At 43.5% G+C, this 22159-nt stretch overlaps 1 protein-coding gene across 1 annotated transcript in view; it reads left to right on the forward strand.

The window, feature by feature from the left end:
* The window catches only part of LOC137376924 (endoplasmic reticulum-Golgi intermediate compartment protein 2-like), a 60627-nt gene extending 39220 nt beyond the window's left edge, over nt 1-21407 (forward strand). Inside the window, exons 10-12 of the mRNA XM_068045878.1 lie at nt 8711-8808; nt 17911-18070; nt 21334-21407. Coding sequence (XP_067901979.1) covers nt 8711-8808; nt 17911-18070; nt 21334-21407 — 332 coding nt within the window. The remainder of the gene's footprint in view (nt 1-8710; nt 8809-17910; nt 18071-21333) is intronic.
* Nucleotides 21408-22159: the final 752 nt, after the last annotated feature.

Genomic DNA, 22159 nt, shown 5'->3' on the forward strand with positions numbered 1-22159 from the left:
TGTGGGGTAGGTACGCCCACAGTGCTGCTAGGAAGGAAGTTAGTTCCAGGATTTTGGCCCAGCGACAGTGAAGGAACGGCGATATAGTTCCAAGTCAGGATGGTGTGTGACTTGCAGGAGAACTTGCAGGTGGTGGTGTTCCCATGCATCTGCTGCCCTTGTCCTTCCAGGTGGCAGAGATCGCAGGTTTGGAAGGTGCTGTCTCAGGAGCCTTGGTGTGTTGCTGCTGTGCATCTTGTAGATGGTACACATGCTGCCATTGTGTGTCGGTGGTGGAGGGAGTAAATATTGTGAATGAGGTGTCAATCAAGTGGGCTGCTTTGTCTTGGATGGTGTCGAGCTTCTTGAGTGTTGTTGGAGCTGCACCCATCCAGGCAAGTGGAGAGTATTCCATCACACTCCTGACTTGTGCCTTGTAGATGGTGGACAGGCTTTGGGGAGTCAGGAAGTGAGTTACTCACCGCAGGATTCCTAGCCTCTGACCTGCTCGTAGCCGCGGTATTTATATGGCTACTCCAGTTCTGTTTCTGGTCAATGGTAGCCCCCAGGATGTTGATAGTGGGGGATTCAGTGATCAAAATGCTGTTGAATATCAAGGGGAGATGGTTAGATTCTCTCTTGTTGGAGATGGTCATTGCCTGACACTTGTGTGGCGCAAATGTTACTTGCCACTTATCAGCCCAAGCCTGGATATTGTCCAGGTCTTGCTGCATTTCTACACGGACTGCTTCAGTATCTGAGGAGTCGTGAATAATGCTGAACATTGTGCAATCATCAGCGAACATCCCCACTTCTGACCTTATGATTGAAGGAAGGTCATTGATGAAACAGCTGAAGATAGTTGGGCCTAGGACACTACCCTGTAGTGATGTCCTGGAGCTCAGATGATTGACCTCCAACAACCACAACCATCTTCCTTTGCACTAGGAACGACACGAACCAGCAGAGAGTTTTCCCCCTGATTCCCATTAAGTCCAGTTTTACTAGGGCTCCTTGATGCCATACTCGGTCAAATACTGCCTTGATGTCAAGGACAGTCACTCTCACCTCACCTCTTGAGTTCAGCTCTTTTGTCCATGTTTGAACCAAGGCTGTAATGAGATTTGGAGCTGAGTGGCCCTGGCAGAATCCAAACTGACCGTCACTGAGCAGGTTACTGCTAAGTAAGTGCTGCTTACGAACAAATGAACATACAAATTAGGGGCAGAAGTAGGCCACTCAGCCCTTCGAACCTGCTCCGCCATTCAATAAGTTCATGGTTGAACTGATTATTCCACATTTCCATCTACCCCCAAAACCTTCCACCCCCTTGCTTATCAAGAATCTATCTACCTCTACCTTAAAAATATTCAAAGACTCTGCTTCCACTGCCTTTTGGGGAAGAGAATTCCAAAGACTCATGACCCTCAGAGAAAAGATTTCTCCTCATCTCTGTCTTAAATGGGCGACCCCTTATTTTTAAACAGTGACCCCTAGTTCCCACAAAGGGAAACATCCTTTCCACATCTACCCTGTCAAGTCCCCACAGGATCTATATGTTTCAATCAAGTTGCCTTTTACTCTTCTAAATTCCAGCGGATGCAAGCCTAGCCTGTCCAATTTTTCCTCGTAAGACAGCCCACCCATTCCAGCTATTAGTCTAGTAAAACTTCTCTGAACTGCTTCCAATGCATTTACATCCTTCCTTAAATAAGGAGACCAGTATTATACACAGTACTCCAGATGTGGTCTCACCAATGTCCTGTATAGCGGAAGCATAACGTCCCTACATTTGTATTCAATTTCCCTCATGATAAACAATAACATTCTATTAGCTTTCCTAATTAAATGCTATACCTGCATACTAACCTTTTGTGATTTATGCACTAGGGAAACCAGATCCCTCTGCAATCTCTCACCATTTAGATACTATGCTTCTTTTTCATTCTTCCAGACAAAGTGGACAATTTCACACTTTCCCACATTATTCTCCATTTGCCAGGTCTTTGCCCACTCACTTAACCTATCTATATCCCTTTGTAGCCCCCTTATGTCCTCTTCACAAGTTCCTTTCCTACCTTTGTGTCATCAGCAAATTTAGCAACCACACCTTTGGTCCCTTCATCTAAGTCATTTATATAAATTGTAAAACGTTGAGGCCCCAGCACAGATCCCTGTGGCACACCACTCGTTACATCTTGCCAACCAGAAAATGACCCATTTATGCCTACTCTCTGTTTCCTGTTAGCTAACCAATCTTCTATCCATGCCAATATGTTACCCCCTACACCATGAGCTCTTATTTTCTGCAATAACCTTTGATGTGGCACCTTATCAAATGCCTCCTGGAAATCTAAGTACAATACATCCACTGGTTCCCCTTTATCCACAGTACATGTAACTCCCTCAAAGAACTCCAATAAATTGGTGAAACATGATTTCCCTTTCACATAACCATGCTTGATAGCACTGTTACTGACACCTTCCATCACTTTACTGATGATTGAGAGTAGACTGATGGGGCAGTAGTTGGCCGGGTTGGACTTCTCCTGCTGTTTGTGTACAAGACATACCTGGGCAATTTTCCACATTGCTGGGTAGATGCCAGTGTTGTAGCTACACTGGAACAGCTTGGCTAGGGGCGCGGCAAGTTCTGGAGCACAGGTCTTCAGTACTATTGCCGGAATATTGTCAGGGCCCATAGCCTTTGCAGTATCCAGTGCCTTCAGTTGTTTCTTGATATCATGCAGGTGAATCGAATTGGCTGAAGTCTGGCATCTGTGATGCTGGGGACTTCAGGAGGAGGCCGAGATAGATCATCAACTCGGCACTTCTGGCTGAAGATTGTTGCAAATGCTTCAGGCTTATCTTTCGCACTGATGTTCTGGGCTTCCCCATCATTGAGAATGGGGATATATGTGGAGCCACCTCCTCCAGTTAGTTGTTTAATTGTCCACTACCATTCACGGCTGGATGTGGCAGGACTGCAGAGCTTAGATCTGATCCGTTGGTTATGGGATCGCTTAGCTCTGTCTATCACATGCTGCTTACGCTGTTTGACATGCAAGTAGTCCTGGGTTGTAGCTTTACCAGGTTGACACCTCATTTTGAGGTATGCCTGGTGCTGCTCCTGACATGCCCTCCTGCACTCCTCTTTGAACCAGGGTTCGTCTCCTGGCTTGATGGTAATGGTAGAATGGGGGATATGCCGGGCCATGAGGTTACAGATTGTGGTTGAGTACAATTCTGCTGCTGCTGATGGCCCACAGCGCCTCATGGATGCCCAGTTTTGCATTGCTATCCTCCATAAACTTAAGGTCATCCAAAACTCTGCTGCCCATGATCTAACTCGCATCAAGTCCCGTTTACCCATCACCCCTGTGCTCACTGACCTACATTGGTTCCTGATTGAGCAATGCCTCAAATTTAAAATTCTCAACCTTGTTTTCAAATCCCACCATGGCTTTGCCCCTCCCTATCTCTGTAATCATCTCCAGCACTCAACCCTCTGAGATATCTGTGCTCCTCTAAGTCTGGACTCTTGAGCACCCCCAATTTTAATCACTCCACAATTAGAGGCAGTGTCTTCAGCTGCTGAGGCCCAAAGTACTGGAATTCTTTCCCTAAACCTCTCCACCTCTTCTCTCTCCTCCTTTAAGACACTCCTTAAAACCACCTCTTTGACCAAGCTTTTGTCCTAATATTTCCTTTTGTGGCTTGGTGTTATACTTTGCTTTATAATTGTTCCTGTAAAATGCCTTGGGACATTTTATTAAAATTATGAAACAGTTTGATAGGGTTGTTGTGGAGAAACTGTTTCCATGTGTGAGAGTCCATAAGTATGAGATGGCCACTAACAGATCAAATAAAACATTTAGGAGTAATTTCTGGACACAGAATGTAGTGAGAATGTGGAACTCACTACCACATGGATAACAGCATTGATGCATTTAATGGAGGCTTGCTACATACATGAGGTAGAAGAGAATTGAGAAATGGGGATAGTGTGGGAGGAGGTTATTAGACTGGAAAGAGGTAATTAGGATAGGAGGAGACTTGTGTGGAATATAAGCACTGGCGTCGACCAGTTGGGCTGAGTGGCCTGTTTTTATGCTGTTGATTTACATAATAATATTTCAATTCTAATGAAGGATCTAAACCCAGGTCATTAATCCCACTCGATAATTCAAGCATGCTATCTAGGTTGGCACCTCAGGGCAGTTCCGAGGGAGTGCTGCCCTATTGGAGGAGCCGTGTTTCAGATGAGACACTAAACCAAGATGTTTGTCTGTTCAAGTGACTGTAAAAAGGTCCTGAGGTACTATTTGAACAGCAGAACATCCTTCCGAAGTCTTACCTAATGTTCTTCCCCATCCAACATCACCAAAAACAAATCATCTGATTATTCATAGAATTACATAGAAGTTCCAGCACAGAAACAGGCCAATCGGCCCATCTGCTCCGTGCTGGTGTTTCTGCTCCACACGAGCCTCCTCCTGCCCTTCTTCATCTCACCCAATCACCATTTCCTTCTATTCCTTTCTCCCTCATGTGTTTATCCAGCTTCCCCTTAAATGTATCTATGCCATTCGCCCCAACCACTCCCTGTGGTAGCGAGTTCCACATTCTCACCACTCTCTTGGCAGGGGGCTGAGATACAGAGTGGAGGTACAGTAGGGGGTGATGCACAGCCAAATATAAAAGAGAAACTAAGTCAGTCTGGAAGGCAGAGCAAATATAGACCTGTTACGGCACAAGCAAATAATGCAAGGCTGGATTGCATCTATTTTAATGCAAGAAGTCTTACAAGTAAGGCAGATGAATTGAGGGCGTTGATTAATACATGGAAATATGATATTATTGCTATCACAGAGACATGGTTGAGGGAAGGGCAGGACTAGTAGCTCAATATTCCAGGGTATAGAATCTTCAGGCGTGACCGGGTTGGGGGGGGGGGTGTAAAAGAGGAGGTGGCATTGCACTATTCATCAAGGAGTCAATTACTGCAGTAGGGAGGTATGATATCTTAGAAGGTTCCTCAAATGAGGCCATATGGGTAGAACTTAAAAACAAAAAAGGGGCAATCACTTGGCTGGGAGTGTACTACAGGCCTCCAAATAGTCAGGGAGAGAGAGAGGAGCAGATATGTAGGCAAATCTCAGAGAGTGTAAAAATAATAGGGTAATAATAGTAGGGGATTTCAACTTCCCCAATATTAATTGGGCTTTTTGAGCCAGCAAGTAGAAAGTCTGACAAGAGAAGGGGCGGTACTGGACTTAATCCTAGGCAATGAAGCCAGACAAGTGGTAGAAGTGTCAGTGGGAGAGCATTGTGGGGATAGTGACTATGACTGTAAGATTTAAGGTAGTTATGGAAAAGGACAAAGATGGACCGGAAATAAAGGTACTGAATTGGGGGAAGGCCGATTTCAATATGATAAAACAGGTTCTGGCCAATGTGGACTGGGAGCAGCTACTTGTAGGAAAGTGTACATCAGAACAGTGGGAGTCATTCAAAGAGGAAATAGTGAGAGTTCAGAGCCAACATGTTCCCATAAAGGTGAAGGGTAGAACCAATAATTCCAGGGAACCCTGGATGTCAAGGGTTATAGAGGATTGGATAAGGGAAAAGGAGGCTTATGGCAGATTCAGAGGACTGAAAACAGCGGAGGCCCTAGAGGAATATTGAAAGTGTAGGGGGGTACTTAAAAAAGTAATTAGGAGAACGTAGAGGGGGCATGAAAAAACACTGGTGAACAAGATAAAGGAAAATCCTACGGTGTTTTATATGTATTTTAAGGGCAAGAGGATAACCAGGGAAAGAGTAAGGCCCATTACAGATCAAAGTGACAATCTGTGTGTGGAGCCGGAGGACGTAGGTGAGGTTTTAAATGATTACTTTTCATCTGTACTCACTATGGAGAAGGATGATGTAGGTGTAGAGATCAGGGAGGGGGATTGTGATATACTTGAACAAATTAGCATTGAAAGGGAGGAGGTATTAGCTGTTCTAGCGGGCTTAAAAGTGGATAAGTCCCCAGGCCCAGATGAGATGTAGCCCAGGCTGTTATGTGAGGCAAGGAAAGAGAGAGCAGGGGCTCTGACACAAATTTTCAAATCCTCTCTGGCCACAGGAGAGGTACCAGAGGACTGGAGGACAGCGAATGTGGTATCATTATTCAAGAAAGGTAGCAGGGATAAACCAGGTAATTACAGGCCGGTGATAGGGAAACTATTGGAAAAAATTCTGAAGGACAGGATTAATCTCCACTTGGAGAGGCAGGGATTAATCAGGGATAGTCAGCGTGGCTTTGTCAGGGGGAGATCATGTCAAACAAATTTGATTGAATTTTTCGAGGTGACTAGATGTGCAGATGAGGGTAAAGCAGTAAATGTAGTATACATGGACTTCAGTAAGGCTTTTGATAAGGTCCCCCATGAGAGATTGGATAAGAAGGTAAGATCCCATGGGATCCAGGGCAATTTGGCAAATTGGATCCAAAATTGGCTTAGTGGCAGGAGGCAGAAGGTGATGGTTAAGGGTTGTTTTTGCGATTGGAAGCCTGTGACTAGTGGTGTACTGCAGTGTTCGGTGTTGGGACCCTTGCTGTTTGTAGTGTACATTAATGATTTAGACGTGAATATAGGAGGTATGATCAGTAAGTTCGCAGATGACATGAAAATTGGTGGTGTCGTAAATAGTGAGGAGGAAAGCCTTAGATTACAGGACGATATAGATGGGTTGGTAAGATGGGCGGAGCAGTAGCAAATGGAATTTAATCCTGAGAAGTGTGAGGGATGCATTTTGGGAGGACTAACAAGGCAAGGGACTATACAATGGATGGTAGGACCCTAGGAAGTACAGAAGGTCAGAGGGACCTTGGTGTACTTGTCCATAGATCACTGAAGGCAGGAGCACAGATAGATAAGGTGGTTAGGAAGGTATATGAGATACTTACCTTTATTAGCTGAGGCATAGAATATAAGAGCAGGGAGGTTATGATGGAGCTGTATAAAATGCTAGTTAGGCCACAGCTGGAGTACTGTGTACAATTCTGGTCGCCACACTATAGGAAGGATGTGATTGCACTGGAGAGGGTGCAGAGGAGATTCACCAGGATGTTGACTGGGCTGGAGCATTTCAACTATGAAGAGAGACTGCATAGGCTGGGGTTGTTTTCCTTAAGAGCAGAGAAGGCTGAGGGAGGACCTGATTGAGGTATACAAAATTATGAGGGGCATTGATAGGGTAGATAGGAAGAAACTTTTTCCTTTAGCGGAGGGGTCAATAACCAGGGGGCATAGAATTAAGGTAAGGGGCAGGAGGTTTAGAGGGGATTTGAGGAAAAAGGTTTTCAACCAGAGGGTGGTTGGAATCTGAACACACTGCCTGGAGGGGTGGTATAGGCAGGAACCCTCACAACATTTAAGAAGTATTTAGATGAGCACTTGAAATGCCATAGCATACAAGGTTACGGGCCAAGTGCTGGAAAATGGGATTAGAATAGATAGGTGCTTGATGGCCAGCATGGACACGATGGGCTGAAGGGCCTGTTTCTGTGCTGTATAACGCTATGATTCTATGGCTCTAAGTTTCCCCTTAAATGCTTATTGGATTTGTTAGTGACTATCTTATGGTTATGACCACAGGTTTTGCTCTTCCCCACAAGTGGAAACATCTTCTCTATGCTTACCTTATAAAACCCTTCCATAATTTTAAAGACCCCAATTAGGTCGCCCCTCAGCCTTCTCGTTTGTAGCAAAAAAGTTCAGTCTTTAAACTCTCAGTTTGGGATCATGCTTGTGAATTTTTTTGCACCTTCTCTAGTGCCTCTTATAATGTGAAGACCAGAACTGTGCACAGTATTCTAAGTGGGTCTAAGTAAGGTTCGATACAAGTTTCACATAACTCTCTTCTTTTCAATTCTATCCCTTTAGAAATGAAACCCTGTGCTTTGTTTGCTTATTTTTAAATGGCCTTTTTAACCTGTGCGCTATTTTTAGTGATTTATGTATTTTTACCCACAATCCCTCTGTTCATCCACCCAATTACATTTTTCTTTTCCAAAGACTTTGTGACCTCCTTACTCCTCCTACCAAAATGCACCAGCTCACATTCATCTACATTTGCTGTTTGTGGAACCTCTCCCTGCACAAATGACTGCTGCATTTATTTATTTAGAGATACAGCACTGAAACAGGCCCTTCAGCCCACCAAGTCTTGCCGACTAACAACCACCCATTTATATTAACCCTACAGTAATCCCATATTCCCTACCACCTACCTACACTAGGGGCAATTTACAATGGCCAATTTACCTATCACCTGCAAGTCTTTGGCTGTGGGAGGAAACCGGAGCACCTGGCAAACCCACGCGGTCACAGGGAGAACTTGCAAACTCCGCACAGGCAGTACCCAGAATCGAACCCATGTCCCCTGAGCTGTGAGGCTGCGGTGCTAACCACTGCGCCACTGTGCCGCCCTAACATGACTACTTGTGACTGCTTCACAAGTAAGTCAGTGGCTGTGAAGTTCTCTGGATGTCGTGAAGCTGTAATAACGTTCGATATAAAATGCTAATTCTTTTCTTTTCTCTCTCAGATGCTGATTGGCCTGACGACTATTTCCCCCAGTTTCTGTTTTGCTTTCTTTTTAAATTGCAGATTTCCAGAATATTTTGTTTTCCTCGCCTCTAATCCACATTGCCTGATGTTGTTGCCTCTTTTTATAGATATGTACATGTTTCAATATTTCATTGTCGTGGTGCCCACTGAAATAAACACCTACAAGGTCTCCACAAACACTCATCAGTACTCAGTCACAGAGAAGGTGAGAACATTTTTTTTTTTTTGGGCTCCAGCACCTCACAAAGCAGCTATGCTGAGTCTGCTGTTTGCAAACATCCCTGTCGTTTGTCAAAAGGAAATGCAGATCAGTGCTAATTTTGTGTCAAAGCAATTTCCATTTGAAGCATTAGGATCGGTGTGTAAGTGTGTAAAGAGGCCGACACAGGAGATGAGGACACTCACCCTGTCAAGCCAGTATCCAATCCTATACAATCACATAGCTCCTCCCCCATCACACACCCACCTTGTATATTATAAAATAATGTTGATGTTTAGTGAAGGGAGTTAAAAGATACATTATTATGAAACACAAATTGTAATATGCCGATAAATTAAGGAACAGTATAATTGCATAGAAATCACAGGAGAGAAACAGGCCATTCGACCCTGCCAAGGCTTGGCCAGGAGCACAGCATGTTTAATCGTTACTGCAATTTAATGTTGGCACTTTGAGGCTTACAGTTTGGTTCCTGTTACCTCAATGCATTGATCTTATCCCTTTTAAATTTTGCATCGGGAACCTGTTTCCAAAGCACACTGAGCTTGTCCCATCACCAGTTACAGACTCACGTAGGTGTGAGGCTGACATGCAGAGAATTCTTCGAATGGCGAAGAGGGCTGGGAGGAGATTTGTGTGGAGCATAAACGCCAGCATGGACCAGTTGGGCCGAATGGCCTGTTTCTGTGCTGCAGGCTCCTATGTACATCTCTTGACAGTACACTGCATCTATCCTTTGTCCTACTCACTTCCTGGTTCAAGAAGTGTTTTGGATGTTACAAAGGCACTATTGCTTCTTTGTCTCCCAGTGTGTAACATTTACTCAATCCTGCTGTCTCTGAGATTCTTTTGTACCATTTACTGTCCCAGAATAAACTGGGAACTTATTATAAAATATCACCTCATCAAGTTTTACCACCCATAACTACAGCGCACAGTTCTTGATGATATAAAAAGTTAATAGGCTATTAGGCAGCCGACAAGGTGGAGCGAAACATCCTTGGATCTGCTTTGGTTTTTCAAATAAAATATTAATTAAAAATACAGATGCACTAGTGATTGATATCAAGGGAACAAATACTGACAATCCTTTCAATAGAAAGTGAATGAAAATTGATTTCATGCCCAGCTATATAATGTACCTTTATGACTTTTAAATCATAACTAATTATGCAGCTAAATGGGGTGGAGGCCCAATGGGATCTAGGGGTATAGATTTACAAAACATTAAAAGTAACAAACATGCATTTCTAAAAGATTATACTGCTAGGGTGAGATGAAGAGGGATGGGACAAGGCTTGTGTGAATCATAAACACTGACATAGACCAGTTGGGCCAAAGGACTTGTTTCTGTGCTGTAAATTCTATGATGCACTGTCGGAGGTGTTGTCTTTTGGATGAGACATTAAATGCTCTGTGTACCCTCTCAGGTGGATGTCAAAGATCCCACATCACTATTCCGAAGAAGAGCAGGGGAGTTCTCTCCAGTGACCTGGAGCCAATATTTATCCCTCAACCTACATCACAAAAAATGATTATCTGGTCATCATCCCGTTAGTTGTTTGAGGGAGCTTGCTGTGCGCAAACTGGCTTCTGCGTTTCCTGCATTATAACAGTGACTACAGTGCTGAAAGACAACACCTTCAACAGAGCAGCACTCGCTCAGTACTGCACTGGGGAGTGTCACTTGAGATTATGTGCTCAAGTCTCTGGAGTACAAAAGTAGGGAGATTATGCTTCAGTTATACAGAGCATTGGTGAGACCACATCTGGAGTACTGTGTACAGTACTGGTCTCCTTATTTAAGGAAGGATGTAAATGCATTGAGAGAAGGCTTACTAGACTAATAGAAACATAAAAAATAGGAGCAGGAGTAGGCCATTCGGCCCTTCAGGCCTGCTCCGCCATTCAAAAAAGATCATGGCTGATCATCTAATTCAGTATCCTGTTCCTGCTTTCCCCCCATATCCCTTGATCGCTTTGGCATTAAGTAATATAGCTATCTCCTTCTTGAATATATTTAATGACTTGGCCTCCACTGCCTTCTGCGGTAGAGAATTCCACAGGTTCACCACCTCTGAGTGAAGAAATTTCTCCTCATCTTGGTTCTAAATGGCATACCCCATATCCTGAGACTGTGACCCCTGGTTCTGGACTCCCCAGCCATCGGGAACATACCTGAAATGGGCAGGCTGTCCTATGAGGAAAGAGTGGACAGCCAGGCTTGTATCCGCTGGAATTTAGAAGAGTAAGAGGCAACTTAATTGAAACATATAGGATCCTGAGGGGTCTTGACAGGGTGGATGTGGAAAGGATGTTTCCCCTTGTGGGAGAATCTAGAACTAGGGGTCACTGTTTAAAAATAAGGGGTCGCCCATTTAAGAAAGAGATGAGGAGAACTTTTTTCTCTCAGAGGGTTGTGAGTGTTTGGAATTCTCTTCCTCAAAAGTCAGTGGAAGCAGAGTTTTTGAATATTTTTGAGGCAGAGGTAGATAGATTCTTGATAAGCAAGGGGGTGGAAGGTTATCAGGGATAGGTGGAGAAATCAGTTCAGCCATGAACTTATTGAATGGTGGAGCAGGCTTGACGGGCCGAGTGGCCTACTCCTGCTCTTAATTTGTATGCTTGTATGTGGGACTTAAACCCATCACTTTCTAACTTTCAGGCTATCCACTGCGCCGTGGCTGAAGAAAAATTTCTGGATCCTTTTTATTGCTACCTGGATCTGCCTTTTAACTGCCCTCTGAATTCTAACATTTTACCCTCTTGTGTGCTTCCCAGCCATCATAACTCTTCATTTCTTTTCATACACTTTCCATTGGCTTTTTGCTGGATTGACTTCGCTCAGGTTTTTGCACTTCTCTTAGGGTAGCAGAAACCAGAACATCTGATAGCTTGTATATCAAAGATTAAGAGGTGATCTAACTCAAATGTTTAAGATGATTAAAGAAAGAAAGACAGATAGGCATTTATATAGCACCTTTCACGACTTCAGGACACCCAAAGTGTGTTTTATACAGACACACGCGAACATATATATATATATCTTAATGACCTAGACATTGGTGTACAGGGCACAATTTCAAAGTTTGCAGATGATATGAAACTTGGAAGCATTGTGAATAGTAAGGAAGATAGTGTAGAACTTCAAAAGGGCATAGACAAGTTGGTGGAATGGGTGGACAGGTGGCAGATGAAGTTCATTGCGGAGAAATGTGGAGTGATACATTTTGGTAGGAACACAAGAACACAAGAAATAGGAGCAGGAGTAGACCATATGGCCCATCGAGCCTGCTCTGCCATTCAATACGATCATGGCTGATATTGGGCTTCAATTCCACTTTCCTGCCCGCTCCCCATATCCCTTGATTCCCTGCGAGACCAACAATCTATCTATCCCAGCCTTAACTGTATTCAATGATGGAGCATCCACAACTCTCTGGGGTAGAGAATTCCAAAGATTCACAACCCTTTGAGTGAAATAATTTCTCCTCATCTCAGTCTGAATGATTGGCCCCTTATCCTGAGACTGTATCCCCGTGTTCTAGATTCCCCGACCAATGGGAACAATCTCTCAGCTTCTACCTGATCAAGCCCTTTCAGAATCCTGTATGTCTCAATTAGATCACCTCTCATTCTTCTAAACTGCAGAGAATATCGGCCCAATTTACTCAGCCTCTCATCATAGGACAACCCCCTCATCCCAGGGACCAATTTAGTAAATCTTCACTGCACTGCCTCCAGTGCAAGTATAACCTTTCTTAAATGTGGAGACCAAAACTGCACAGTATTCCAGATGTGGTCTCATCAAAGCCCTGTACAATTTTAGTAAGACTTCTTTATTCCTGTACTCCAATGCCCTTGCAATTTGCCTTCCTAATAGCCTGCTGCACCTGCATGTTAACTTTGTGCGTTCCTTGTATGAGTACCCCCAAGTCTCTCTGAACATCAACACTTACCAGTTTCACAACTTTTGAAAAATATTCTGCTTTTCTATTTTTACGACCAAAGTGAACAACTTTGCACTTCCCTACATTATACTCCATTTGCCATCTTGTTGTCCAGTCACATAACCTGTCTATATCTCTTTGCAGCCTCTCTACATCCTCCCCGCAGCTTCCTTTCCACCGAGCTTTGCATCATCAGCAAACGTAGACACATTAATCTCTGTCTTTTCATCCAAGTCATTAATATAGAGTGTAAACAGCTGAGGCCCCAGCACTGATCCTTGCGGCACCCCACTATTCACTGCCTGCCAACTTGAAAATGCCCCATTTATGCTCACTCTCTGTTTCCTGTCTGTTAACCAATCCTCTATCCACACTAATATATTACCCCTAACACCATGAGCCCTTATCTTGCCTATGAATCTTTTATGTGGCATCCTATCAAATGCCTTTTGAAAATCCAGGTATACTACATCTACTGGTTCCCCTTTATCTACCCTACTAGTTACATCCTCAACAAACGCTAATAAATTTGTCAAACAGGATCTCCCTTTAGTAAAACCATGCTGACTTGTTCTAATCATACTATGCTTTTCCAAGTGCAATGTTAAGACTTCCTTAATAATAGTTTCCAGCATCTTCCCAATGACTGATGTTAGGTTAACTGGCCTGTAGTTCCCTGTTTTCTCTCTACCTCCTTTCTTGAAAAGCATGTAGCATTTGTCAACAGGAGGAGACAATATAAAATAAAGTGCACAATTCTAAAGGGGGTGTAGGAGCAGAGGGACCTGGGTGTATATCTGGATAAGTTATTGAAAGTGGCAGGACAGGTTGAGAGAATGGTTAATAAAGCATACAGTATCCTGGGCTTTATTAATAGGGTCATAGAGTACAAGAGCAAGGAGGTTATGTTGAACTTGTATAAGACACAAGTTCGGCCTCAGCTGGAGTATTGCTTCCAGTTCTGGGCACCGCACTTTAGGAAGAATGTGAAGGCATTAGAGAGGGTGCAGAAAAGATTCATGAGAATGGTTCCAGGGATTAGGAACTTCAGTTATGAAGATAGATTGGAGAAGTTGGGACTGTTTTCCTTGGAAAAGAGAAGGCAGAGAGGAGATTAGATAGAGGTATTCAAAATCATGAGAGGTCTGGACAGAGTAGATAGGGAGAAACTGTTCCCACGCGTGAAAGGATCGAGAACGAGAGGGCACAGATTTAAAGTAATTGGTAAAAGAAGCAAAAGTGACATGAGGAAAAGCTTTTTCACGCAGCGAGTGGTTAAAGTTTGGAATGTACTGCCTGAGAGTGTGGTGGAGGCAGGTTCAATTGAAGCATTCAAATGGGAATTAGACTGTTACCTGAAAAGGAAGAATGTGCAGGGTTACGGGGAAAAGGCGGGGGAATGGCATGAGGTGAATTGCTCATTCGGCGAGCCGGTGCAGACACGATGGGCCGAATGGTCTCCTTCTGCAGTGTAACAATTCTGTGATTCATTTACAGTCAATGAAGTACTTCTGACGTGTAGTCACTGTTGTCATGTCGGAAACACATCCAATTTGTGCACAAGCTCCCATCAACAGAGGTGGTAATGATCAGACAATCTGTTTCTCAGTAATGCTGATCAAAGAATATACATTGGCCAGGATGCCGGTAAGAACTCCCCTGTTCTTCTTCGAATAGTGCAATGGAATATTTTACATCCACCTGAGGCCTCAGTTTAACATCTCAGCTGAAGGATTTGGTAGAGCAGATAAAGAAAAACTATTTCCTCTGGTGGGTGTGGAAAAATGTCCAGAACAAGGGGGCATAACCTTAAAATTTGAGCGAGGTCGTTCCGGGGTGATGTCAGGAAGCAGTTCTTCACACATCTGGAAATCTGGAACTCCCCCACCCCGCCCAAAAATAAAATCAGCTGGATGTCAATTGAAAATTTCAAAACTGGGATTGATAGATTTTTGTTAGGTAATGGTATGAAAGGTTATGGAACCAAAGTGGGTAATTGGAATTAAGATGCAAATCAGCCATGCTCTAATTGGGGTAATGGCAGAACAGACTTGAGGGGCTGAATGGTCCTCGTTCCTACGTTTGATTTGCTTGCTGACAAGAAGGATTGGAGCAGTTCTCTGGCTGGTGAACTACAAGATCACATTCAAAGTTTCAATTTCTTGACCCCCAGCCTTCATAGGCTTTTGGGGAATTAGCATTCCAGATTCCTATCACCCTTTATGTGAATAAGTGCTTTCTGATTTCACTCCTAAATAGCCTAAATTTAATGTTAAGCTTGTGTTCCCTTGAACTGGATTTCTCCCACCAAAGGAAACACTTTTTCTGTATCTACCCTATAGAATTTCTTTATAATTTTGATACCCCTCAAGATCACCCCGGCACTGCACACCCCCTCCCCCTACCAACCCCCAACTTCTGTACTAGGCAAACTGGCAATAAATGCTAGCCTTCCCAGTAATGTCATATCCTGTGAACAAATTTTAAAAAACTCTAGGGAATACAACAGCAATTTGCATTTATCTAGCACCTTTAACATAACAAAATGTCCCAAGGCATTTGACAGGAATGTTACCAATAAAAGAATGACACCAGCAGAAGGAGCTATCAGGTCAGATGACCAAAAGATTGGTCCAAATTTTAGAAACATGTTAAAAGGAGTAGAGAGCAGGAGAGAGGAGAGATTCAGAGTGGGAATTCCAGAGTTTACGGCCACCAGTGGTGAAGTGATGAAAATTAGGGATATAGGTAGGTGAACCCAGACCTCCCCCTCTTCTTCTCTTCATTCTAAAGTCTGACCTGAACCCGTTTGGGTAGGGAAAATGATCAAGGCTCATTTCTCAGTGCAGTCGGATTCTTTTAACAGTTTATTGTACCACTAATAACTTACAAACATCAGTACCCTGCTCCCTTCAAGTTAAATTAATACTCATAAATGCTGTCCCTTAATTTCCGAACAGCACTCACCTTGTCAATCGCTCGGAGTACACTTCCATCTGTGTGGCTGATCAATCCCGCCCGGAGTTACCTTGCAAGTTGCTGCTCTTGTACCTGAACACACGTTTCTTATAGTGCAAAAATCTCACCCATGACAATGATTGACGCAAACCCCTCCCGCTTTTGATTGTAACTTCTCAAATCTTGCAACAATTCTACATCTTATGTTTGTGAATAGTCCATCAATATTCGAAAGTGTTTCGATGGGCAAGATTCTAGATTATCAGTACCATCAGATGGTGAATGAGTTTCACCCGAATGAAAGTTTTTGGGATTAGCTTTTCCAAGGGATCCGGAAGTCCACCCAGACATTCTGGAACTCAGCTCGTTAGTTTGTAAGTGCTAGTTACAGTCTGGCTACACAAATTCAATGGTTGAGAATAGTCAATTAAACTTGGATAGACACATACCATTGTGTGGTCTGATTGCATCAGCCGTTTCTTGACTAGTACGTTCATGAAGTTGATCGATTGTGTGTTGTTGCATTTCAATTCCCGGCTTGTTATAAAAGTTCAGTTAAAAGTCCTGTTGGTTCCTGGGATATGAAACTTGGCCCATTTCTGGCAATTGTCAATTGACAAACTGCCTTGGCAATACAGTCACCTGATCCCTTAATGTCTTTAATGCATTCTTGCTGCAGGATTGGCTACAGGGATGTGCAAGATGCCAGAATTGGAGCAATGCAGCGATCCTGGAGGTTTGTTGGGTGGAGGTTACAGAGGAAGAAGGGCGAGGCCATAGGAATTTGAAAGCAATGATGGAGATTTTAAAATTGAAGTGTTGTCAGACCAGGAGCCAGTGAAAGTCAGCAAGCAGAGGAGTGATGTTGAACTGGACTTGGCGTGAGTTAGGATATGGATAGCAGAGTTTCACTGAGTATAAAGTTTATGTAAGGTGTAAGCTGGGAGGCCAGCCAGGAGAGCATTGGAATAGTCAAGTCTAGAGGTAACAAAGACATGGCTGAGGGTTTCAGCAGCAGATAAGCTGAGGCAAGCACGGAGTCAGGTGATGTCACGGAGGTGGAAGTAAGCAGTCTTAGTGACAAGGGGGAATATGTACTCAGGTTTATGCAACTTGTCCTCATAATTTAACCCTTCAAGCCCAGTTTTGTTTTCTTATTCATTCATGGGATGAGGGCATTGCTGGCAAGGTCTGCAATTATTGCCCATCCCTAATTGCCCTTGAGAAGATGGTGGTGAGCCACCTTCTTGAAAAACTGCAGTTCATGGGGTGCGTATACACCCACAGTGTTAGGGAGGGAGTTCCAGGAGTTTGACCCAGCAACAGCGAAAGAACAGTGATATAGATTACAAAAACAAGAAATGCTGGATTCACTCAGCAGGTCTGGCAGCATCTGTGGAAAGAGAAGCAGAGTTAACGTTTCGGGTCAGTGACCCTTCTTCGGATTAGATTAGATTAGAGATACAGCACTGAAACAGGCCCTTCGGCCCACCGAGTCTGTGCCGACCATCAACCCCCCATTTATACTAATCCTACACTAATCCCATATTCCTACCAAACATCCCCACCTGTCCCTATACTTCCCTACCACCTACCTATACTAGTGACAATTTATAATGGTCAATTTACCTACCAACCTGCAAGTCTTTTTTGGCTTGTGGGAGGAAACCGGAGCACCCGGCGAAAACCCACGCAGACACAGGGAGAACTTGCAAACTCCACACAGGCAGTACCCAGAATCGAACCCGGGTCCCTGGAGCTGTGAGGCTGCAGTGCTAACCACTGCGCCACTGTGCCGCCCCAGTTCCAAGTCAGGATGGCGTGTGGCTTGGAGGGGAACTCGCAGGTGGTGGTGCCTCCAACCCATGTTCTTCTAGGTGGTAGAGGTTGTGGGTTTGGAAGATGCTGCTGAAGGAGCCTTGGCGAGTTGCTGCAGTGCATCTTGTAGATGGTATACATTGGTGAATCTGTGCTATAAATATGGTATAAATAATAACTCCACCTTCATTTCTGCAAGTTAACAAGTTACACTTAAATACCTGATGTTTCCTCCACACAGCGCACGCCTTGGGGATGCTCATGGGTGCTGTTTTCATAAAGGAAGTGCTATATTATGTACTAACACAGTTTATCCAGCTGTACAGAATAACAAAAGAGCAACTACTGTATCTAATTGCAGGAAAAAAAACTAGTGGGGATAAAAAAGCATGAAATACCAGGCATCCTGCTGAAATATGACATCAGCTGTCTGAAGATCCTGATATCTGAAGAAGGAATGCCCACCAGCCAGTTTTTCCTTCGCCTTTGTGGCATAATAGGTGGAATCTTTTCTACTGCAGGTAGATACCTTTTAAATAAAAGATACAACAGGTCTGACAAAAGCATTTATTGTATCAGCGTCCCGAATAAGGGGTAGTTTTCAAGGATTCCAGTATATGTGTCAGCTGTGGCTCAGTGGGTAGCAGTCTCACTTCTGAGTCAGAAATCCCACCAGTCTTCAGCACATAGCCTACACTGTGACCTCCAGGCAGTACTGAGGCAGTGCTCTCTCGGATTAGACATTAAACTGAGGCCCCCGTCAGCCCTCACAGGTGGACTTAAAAGATCTCACGGCCGCAATTTCGAAGAAGAATAGGGGAGATCCCCCTGGAGTCCTGACCAATATTTATCCCGCAAACAACATCACTAAAAAAAAAAGATTCACGTTGCTGTTTGTGGAACCTTGCTGTGACATAATTGGCTGCCGCAGTACCTAAGTACGTCACTGGTTGTAAAGCACTGTGAGGTGCCCTAAGGTGGTGAACGGCACTCTATATAAACTTTACAGTACACTTGCAACCAAGTGCACAGTGACATTGAACTAAAGAACACCAGAAATGGGAGCTGGAGTAGGCAATTTGAGCCTGCTACACCATTCAATAAGATCATAGCTTATCTTTTACCTCAACTCCACCTTACCGTACTATCACCATGTTCCTTAATTCCCTTCGTATCCAAAAATCTACCAACCTCTATCTTGAATATACTCAACAAATGAGCATCCACAGCTCTCTGGGGTAGAGAATTTCAAAGATTCACAAGTTTCAGACCTAAATGGCCAAATCCTTGTTCTAAGATTTTGGCCCTGTGTTCCAGATTCCCCAGCCAAGGGAAACATTTACCCTGTCAAGCCCCTTAAGAATTTTATATCTTTCAATGAGATCACCTCTCATTTTTCTAAACTCCAGGGAATATAGGCCTAGTCTACTCAATAGAACAACCTCCTCATCCCAGGAACCAGTTTAATGACTTTCATTGCAATCCCTTCAGGATAAGTATATCCTTCCTTAGGTAAGGAGAACAAAATAGCACACAGTAGTCCAGCTGTGTAAAAGCAAGATCTACCTACAATCAAGGACTCTACAGTGAGCTCGAGTGCTGGAGAATGGGATGAGAATAGACAGGTGCTTGATAGCCAGCACTGACATGATGGGCCGAAGGGCCTGTTTCTGTGTTGTATGACTCTATGACTAACTTCCCGTTGGCAATTTTCTATTCAGCAAGATTCTGGTTGAGCAGCATCAGTAGAGGTTGAGTCAGACAAGTGGTACTTTTGCCTCAAGTCAGAATTCTCACCCCTGACATTTGAGCACAGTGCAGTACTGAGTGAATGTGGCACTGTCAGAGGTGCGTCTGTTAGATGAAACATTAAACAGGTGAACATAATAGATCCCATGGCACTATCCGAAGTCCTCCTGGTGTCCTGCCTAAGACTTCGCTCTCAAACAACTTCACTGCCATATCTTTTAGCATCCTCTCTGATGACTTTGCTTGCCTGTGCAGTGGCTGATCTTTTGCTAGAGCAATCCAGAAATTATCCCACTGTCCAGTTATTTTCTCAAAGCACTGTATTGTTCTCTCCTTCAAGTGTGTATAGGCTTTCCCCTTAAAAAATGCATCACCTTTTCTTTGGCATGTTGCATTAAATCTTAAACTCACTATTTTAAATTGGTATTAACTCCCCAACCAGTGGAAGCAGTATTTCTATATAGACTGCTAAAATTCTCAAACACCTACACAAAATCTCTTCTTGGCCTTCGCTGCTCCAGTGGAATTAATACCAGCATTCAGGTCATTCCTCATGATTATAGAGTTTAATATTCCCAGCCAGGACCTTCCCTCACCTGAGAGTATAAGAGGAACAGAAATGTTTTCTTTAAAATTTCTTTGTTGTGCATGGCCAATTCTTTCAATCTATGGTAGCTTTAAAAACCTTTTGTACCGTGTTTAATAATGTAACAAGGCTGCACAATCATGTACGCATGCAGCTTATTGGGAGCATTGAGCGGGAGGGGCCATATGATCTCAGTCCTGAACATACTCAACGAATGGCCACCATTGTGATCCCTAATTGTTCCCTTGAGTAGATGGTGATGGGGCTGCTTCTTCAACCACTGTAGTCCATGTGAATGTGCTCCCACAGTGGAGTTGTAAGATTTTGGTCCAATGACACCAAAGGAATGACAATCTATGTCAAAGTCAGACCAATGCGTGATTTGAAGGACAACTTGGAGATGATGGTGTTCCCATGCACCTACTGCCCTTACCCTTCAAGGTGATAGAGGTCATGGGTTTGGAAGCTGTCTGTACTAAGTTAAATCTCACATTGTGATGAACACAACCCATTGTTCCCAAGCTGTACATTTGATGTTAGTGGCACAAACATCTTCCCTGCTCCTCTTCATATAGTGCTATGGTATCTTTGAAACCACCCAGATAGGGCAGCACCTTTGCCAGTGACTACTTTGTCAATACTGCACAGGAGGAGTGTCAGCGTAGATTATGTGCTTAAGTCTCCGAATCAGTACTTGAACCCATAACTTTTTGACTCAGAGGTAAGAGCAGATATGTAGAATCATAGAATGATTACAGCACAGGAGGCAGCCATTCAGCCCATTGTCTCTACACTGACTCTGCAACAGCAACTCACCTACTCCTATCCTCTCATAGCCCTGCAAATATTCACTCCTCAGCTCAACCAATTCTCTTTTGAAATCTACAATCGTATCTGCCACACTCTCAGGTAGTGCATTTCAGATTCTTACCACTCGCTGTGTTAAAAAGGTTTTTCCACATGTCACTATTGGTTCTTTTGCCATTCACCTTAAATCGGTGTCCTCTGGTTCTCGACCCTTCTGTCAATGGAAACAGTTCCCATTTACTGTATAGACCCTTTATGACTTTGAACACATCTATCAAATCTGCTCTCAAATTTCTCAAAAGGGGAACAGCTCCAGTTTCTCCAATCTATCCATATAACTTAAGTCCCTCATCCCTGGACCAGTCTTGTAAATCTTTTCTGCACCCTCAAGTCTTCACATCCTTCCTGAAGAGCGGTGCCTAGAATTGGACACAATACTACAGTTGAGGCCAAACCAGTGTTTTATAAAGGTTCATCAGAACTTCTTTGCTTTTGTACTCTATACCACTATTTATAAAGCTCAGGATCGTTTCAGCCTTTTGAAACCACTTTCTCAAATGGTGTTATGATCAAAGAAAAAGGGCATAATTGTCTTCAATAGCCTTTACTTGTTCCTATAAATTCTTACATTATTCCCTTTAGGACTACTACACAATATTTGTGGGTTCGTTATTAATCTTCTTTGCTGCCAATGCAAACCAAGAGAACAGTTGTAAAGGTAAGGAAAACAATGTCCAATATTAGCATTGTTCTTCAAGCAAAAAAGGTTACAGGGAAATCTAAAAGTGATATTCAAAATAATGAGGGGTTTTATTAGAGGCCATAGATTTAAAATAATTGGAAAGCAAACTAGAGGGGAAATTAGTTTTTTTTTCCCTCAAAAAGGGTGGCTAGGATCTGCAACACACTACCTGAAAGTTTCTATGGAATCTGCCTCTGCTACCTATCAAATGAGTATGTACGTGAAGACCAAATTGCAGGGTTATGGGGAAAATGCTGAGTGTGGGACTAAATTGGACAGCTCTTCCAAAATGTTAGCATCGGCATGACAGGCCAAATGACCTCTTTTTGTACTGAATGATTCTTTCAAAGCTGAACAGCCCAAGCTTCTTCAATCTTTCCTCAAACCCCTAACACTCGTAGCCATCATAGCATAGCCAAGTTAATTGCTTTATGCACTTCATTTGAGAACTTCTCGCTAGAAACCTACAAAATTCTAAACAAGACTGGACAGGCTGGAAGGATGTTCCTGATGGTAAGGGTGTCCAGGACCAGGGGTCACAGTCTAAGGATAAGGGGTAAGCCATTTAGGACTGAGATGAGGAGGGATTTTTTGACCCAGAGAGTGGTGAGCCTGTGGAATTCTCTACCACAGAAAGCAGTTGAGGCCAAATCATTAAATACATTCAAGAGTTAGATATAGTTCTTAGGGCTAAAGGGATCAAGGGATATGGGGAGAAAGCAGGAA

Source organism: Heterodontus francisci, chromosome 14 (assembly GCF_036365525.1).
Source record: "Heterodontus francisci isolate sHetFra1 chromosome 14, sHetFra1.hap1, whole genome shotgun sequence".
Taxonomy (NCBI): domain Eukaryota; kingdom Metazoa; phylum Chordata; class Chondrichthyes; order Heterodontiformes; family Heterodontidae; genus Heterodontus; species Heterodontus francisci.